Source organism: Alexandromys fortis, unplaced genomic scaffold (assembly GCF_014885135.2).
Source record: "Alexandromys fortis isolate MF-2015 unplaced genomic scaffold, M_Fortis_MF-2015_v1.1 scaffold_464, whole genome shotgun sequence".
Taxonomy (NCBI): Eukaryota; Metazoa; Chordata; class Mammalia; order Rodentia; family Cricetidae; genus Alexandromys; species Alexandromys fortis.
This window is the reverse complement of record NW_026068366.1, coordinates 101,990-107,753: the sequence shown is the minus strand read 5'-3', so window position 1 is coordinate 107,753 and position 5,764 is coordinate 101,990. Positions and strand designations below refer to the sequence as shown.

General features: G+C 37.1%; 1 gene segment (V, D, J or C); it reads left to right on the top strand.

Moving 5' to 3' along the window:
- Window positions 1-4,363: 4,363 nt before the first annotated feature.
- On the top strand, window positions 4,364-5,566 carry LOC126495452 (immunoglobulin kappa variable 4-1-like). The segment is given in 3 exon segments: window positions 4,364-4,417; window positions 4,595-4,895; window positions 5,527-5,566. Coding segments are annotated over 3 exon segments (390 nt in total).
- Window positions 5,567-5,764: the final 198 nt, after the last annotated feature.

Sequence of the window (5,764 nt, the reverse complement as noted above, 5' to 3'; positions counted from 1 at the left end):
CCCCAATCAAGTCCCCCTCCCTCATCAGCCTGAAGAGCAGTCAGGGTTCCCTGCACTGTGGGAAGTCCAAGGACCACCCACCTCCATCCAGGTCTAGTAAGGTGAGCATCCAAGCAGTCTAGGCTCCCACAAAGCCGGTAGGTGCAGTAGGATCAAAACCCAGTGCCATTGTTCTTGAGTTCTCAGTAGTCCTCTGTGTCCGCTATGTTCAGCGAGTCCGGTTTTATCCTATGCTTTTTCAGACTCACCAGCTGGCCTTGGTGAGTTCCCGATAGAACATCCCCATTGTCTCAGTGTGTGGGTGCACCCCTCGCGGTCCTGAGTTCCTTGCTCGTGCACCTGCTACTATTTTCAAAGCACAGTTTTTAAGTTCAATAGATTGACTAAACAATCATTTAACATTTACTGCAAATGTTCCTCAGTCACTCAATATAAGAGCTTTGAGTATTGAAGACTGTTAGTTGTCTTGCAGACACAAGTTGACATCTTCAGCCTAATGTCACATTTCCACATCTTTTTTACTAAGATTTCAAAAGTCCCTCTTCAACAGATCCCACAAGCCACCCTCCTGCAACTGATTTACTGCTTAGGTCCTGATCAGTATTTCTGTGTCCATCACAGATGCTTATCTACAGGCTCAGACTACTGAGCTTTTCTTCACTCTTATCCTATATTCACATCCTTCTTCTTAATATCTTCCCCAATGTGACCACATTTTCTTCTTACCGTCCTTCAATTTTTACTGTCTTCTTAAGTGGAGGGATATCCTGAGCTGACCTGCAAATCACTACTTAGCAGTCACACTGAAACTGAAACCTCAGTTTGCAACCCATCAGCCTCTTCATCCTGACTGATAAATTACATGGCACCACACCTAGGATCCTTTTTGGGTTCTGGTTGCTCTCCCATTACAGGTACAGGACTCTAGAGATCCAGGAGCACGAGATAGAATCTTTACTTCAAAGAAACTCTGCACCTCTTCATGAACCTCCTTGGTGTTTTGCAACCTTCCCAAGTGGAGTAAAAAGTTCAACAAAATGATCCTTAGCAATAACTTCTGATGAACATCTTTGAGTTTTTCAGGATTGCATTCCTAGCTCTGGATAGTGAAACTTTATTGACTTTCCTAGTGCAATACAGAATTTATCATAAATTCAGCGACTTACAAACTCAGTACCAACAAACTGAGCACAGTGTGTCTGGGTCTTCTTCTCAGGCTCTCACAGGCTAGTCAAGGTGTTGTCAAGTCTGCATTTTCTCCTATATTTAAAAATATCTCACTGTATGACCAGTGAATTTGTTGATACAATTTTTTTTTGAAATTTCATGTCACAAAGTTTAGCATGATTACTGTCACTTCGCAAATATCCTGGCTCAATTACTCGTGTCAGGATTAGAATACTGATCTACTTTGTCCAATTGCTGTCAGAATTACTGGTGAATATACAGTAAGGAAATCATCAAGATTACTACTATTCAGCCTGGACCAGAAGATGTTGGTTGAACTCTATCCCCAAACACAGAAAAATAAGTATTATATTCACATACACAAGAGTCTTTTCTGAAACAAATTGTATATATTGAACCAAAGAGAAAAAAATAATGAATATATGTGATTCATTTTTATTGTAGCTGAATAAATTTTCTTGCACATTTGTACCTTTTTTACAGTCCATTCATCTGTTGATAGACATTGGGTTGATTTAAATTCTTACTGCTATGAATAGTACAGCAATAATCATGTGTGTGGAAGCATATCTCTTTTAAGATGGTTTACATTTGTTCTGGAAAATACATAGTGCAGAAGTTACTGAATCATATGGTAATTTCATGTTTTCTTGAGGCATCTCCATACTGAAGTTCATAGTGACTGTGTATCAGTTTGCAGTCCTCCAGAAGCATATACTGCTTGCTCTTTCTCTCCTGTTTTACCATCATTTATAGTCACTTTCTTGATTTCCCTTTAATTCATCATTATAATGAAGTGATTTTTATGATTTTGCTTTGGTTTCTATCTCAGTGCTAAATTGGGAGATAATAAAAGCTACAGAAGATCATCTAGAAGTCACAAACTAACTTCAGAAGAGAACAAGTTATTGACGTTCAGCAGCTTCCTTTACCTCCATTCTTACTGTTTATTTAGAAGAGATTGGATAATGTTTATTCTTTACCTCCATATTGCCATGCTGAAGATGGTGGAGTTGAAAGTCCCATTAAGGTTTTGCCTGGATGAAGCTGTGTTTCCCATGGGGCACAGAACTCACCTGTTACTTGTTTTTCTGTTGTTCTTCTCACACAATTTCAGGAAATTGCCTATGATATTCCAAAGATAAGTAACATGTGGTAGCAGGAGGACCAGCCAAGTAGGGAGGGTTCCATTTTAGTCTTTATCACTCTTTGTTGAAATTGCATGACTTTTCACTTTATTAAGTGATAAGATCCTCAGCCGCCAATATGCTGATTTTGAGGATAATGCACAAGGTTGGAAACTGGATTTGGGGGAAAAGTAGTAACTAAACATTCTTTGGTTTTTCTACTATACATAGAAGATCATGAATATTGTGTCTTTTTATTCTCTGTGATCCCCCTTATATGCTGTGAAAATACATGTTTAATTACAGGAGCATTTGTATTTGGAAGACTCAGTCTCCGTGTGTTTTATTTGAATGATCAGCAGCAAATGGCATGAAACAACAGTCTGATCTCATTGCAGCTGACACAAAGCAAAGTAGAAAATTCTGCAAATATTGAGAGCATGACACATCTTGTTAGACACTGACAGGAGCATTTATTCATCTGTCATATTTTCAGACACTTCCTGGAGCAGAGTTACTAATCTGTCTTATTTTTGACCTTGAGATTGGGAATTTCATTAATTCACATGTTGCTTATCTCTCTCTTATGATGGTGTTACAAACTGACAAAGAGATCAGAATATGTTTATCAGAAATAATTTAACATTTTGTATTTGAAAAGTAGGTTGATAAAATTATATAATTAATGAAACTAAATGGGAAATATATGATACTTAAATGTATATTTAATTTTCAATAATAATCTTGGCTTAATGCTAAAATGTTAATGTTAGAAAACTACTTTGACTTAGATGTTTAGTGCCAAAAAATGCCTTGTAAGCACTTGATTAATAACATACACCTCTATGCACAGATTAGATTGGCCTAGAACTTGTGTCCTAGTCTGATCTCAAATATACACTTCTCCTTATTATGTCTCTCCAGGTCTAAGATTAAAGATATGATTCCCAGCGTTTGACATGACGTTTTATTTATTTACTTTTCTGTTTCTTGTACTGTACATATAATACTGGCTTTACTTCTTATATATTCTTTCAGAGTTCACCAACCTGAAGGACAGATGTGTTCTATGAAATAAGTTATTGTTTCTGATTTTCATTCATACCCAAACATCTTTTTTTGTGTGTGTGTAGCTTCAATCTCTGGTGCCATGGTCTATTGATCTCTGTAAATTATTGCTTGATTTAAGCTAACAGTGTTCCTTGAATGGAGAGGATTTTTAGTGTTCATTATGTTAGGAAGACTATTTTCACCCACTTACAATACTGCTAATTTGAAAGTAATCTTAGAAAATATATTATAGAATTAACATTCTTGGCAAGTATTGGTCTACAACAATGAATTTAAAAAAAATCAAGTTTGTTTTCTTCCTCTTCTATTTTCCACAATTTATCATCTTGTTTCAGTTCCCTAAGTTGTGCAGAGGACATTGTTTGTTTTGGCAGGATGTACCATTGCTTGAGATTTAAGATTCTCTCATCTCAATCTTAATGTTCTCCAGGATTTGCATAGAGGGAATTCTGGGCTGGATTTTTTTAAGTCAAGAACCTGGAGTACAATGTTGGTGGCACTGTTCATTGTCCTCTATTAAGTTTGGTTTTAAAAATAAGATAACATGAACAAATTTAATCTCTCTATCTTTCTTCTTTCCTTTCTCCATCATTTCTTTCTTTTATTGATTTTTTTTTACTCTAAGTTCCTTTGGTTGAACAAAATTTATCACTTCCATAGTATTGTTAATCTTAGATAGCTTCCCTAACATTCTGCAAAACAAACTGATTTTAAAGTATTGTGGATTTTAAACCAATGTTGTCATTAGAGTGCCTAAAAGATTTCTGTTTGAGTGCTGTAAGATTATATCATTCAGTGATTGCCCACACTCCCCGTGTTGTTATTTTTTCCTGTTGATTGACACCAGCTAGTCACACACACTGCCCATGCATTTTCTTAGATATGTGCTAACTGCTTTGCATAGGCTCCTCCAATGCAGTCCAATCACCTAGAATTTATAAACCAAGCCTTTTCACTGAGAACTGACAGGCACGGGATCAACATGGTTTCACAAATGCAGGTTCTCCTGTCCCTGATGCTCTGGGCGTCTGGTGAGAAATTCAAAAGTATTATACTCTTTTTAGAGTCACTTCTTTGTATATAAGATATTTACAATGTATGTCATGATAGAATTTGTCTTATACAATAATACTCTGACAACATGATATTACAAAGATATTAAATTCAATTTTTATATTATGTATCATCATTTTTATTGCTGATTGCAGGTGCCTGTGCAGATATTGTGATGACCCAGTCTCCATCCTCCTTGGCTGTATCAGCAGGAGAGAAGGTCACCATCAGCTGCAAGTCCAGTCAGAGTCTTTTATACGGTGGCAAGAACTACTTGGCTTGGTACCAGCAGAAACTAGGGCAGGCTCCTAAACTACTGATCTACTGGGCATCCACCCGGTACACTGGGGTCCCTGATCGCTTCACAGGCAGTGGATCTGGGACAGATTTCACTCTCACCATCAGCAGTGTTCAGTCTGAAGATCTGGCAGATTACTACTGTCAGCAGTACCACAGCTTTATTCCCACAGTGCTTCAGCCTCCAACAAAATCTTCTCTCTCATTCTCACCAGCTGGCTGTACCACACAGCCCTGAACCTGCATGTGTCCTCCTGCTGACTGAGACTATGTGTTCAAACAGTGGTGGAAAAAGTTTGAAGAGCCCACCAAAAATAATGGGTTCAATCCATCTTATGTCTTTAGATATGAAATAACTTCAAATGAAAATGTGGAAAATAATTCAATGTTATCTTTCCATTCCTTCTGTAACACATTATCACAAGCTCTGCTGCTTGAATATGAGGGGTCTACTTTCATAGTTCTGGAATTTCAGTGTCCAGCATAAGACTTTATGAACAGAAGTAATGATGATGCTGGCAGTTTGGAAGCTCTAGGAAAAATGTTTATTTCTCTTTTACTGAATTCTATGGTTATTTCTTATTTCCTTTCTGGTGTCCATTTCTTCTGTTTTTTTTCCCTTCCCTTTCTATAAATTATTTGCTTTTTATTACATTTTAGTTAATTAAGTAGTATTTTCTGTGTCCCTGTGAGTGTACATTTGTTTGTCTGTGTGTATGTGTGGCATGTTTCTAGGCACACATTTGCCATGGCATAGTATGGACATCAGGGAACATTTGCACTATATTTATTGCTTGTCATTTGGGTCTGGAAATCAAATTCAGTTATGACATCAGGCTTGTTGGCAAGTGTCTTTGTCCTCTGACGGACCTTTCTGCCCCTCAAAATCTTTAATTGAAATAAATTTATTGTAGTCAATTTTCTTTATTATTTTATGTTTTAAAAGATCTTTTCTCATTTCTCAGACCTATCCCAGTTCTTACTCTCTCATTCCTCCTGCTCCTCTACAATCCCACCACCCACTTCTC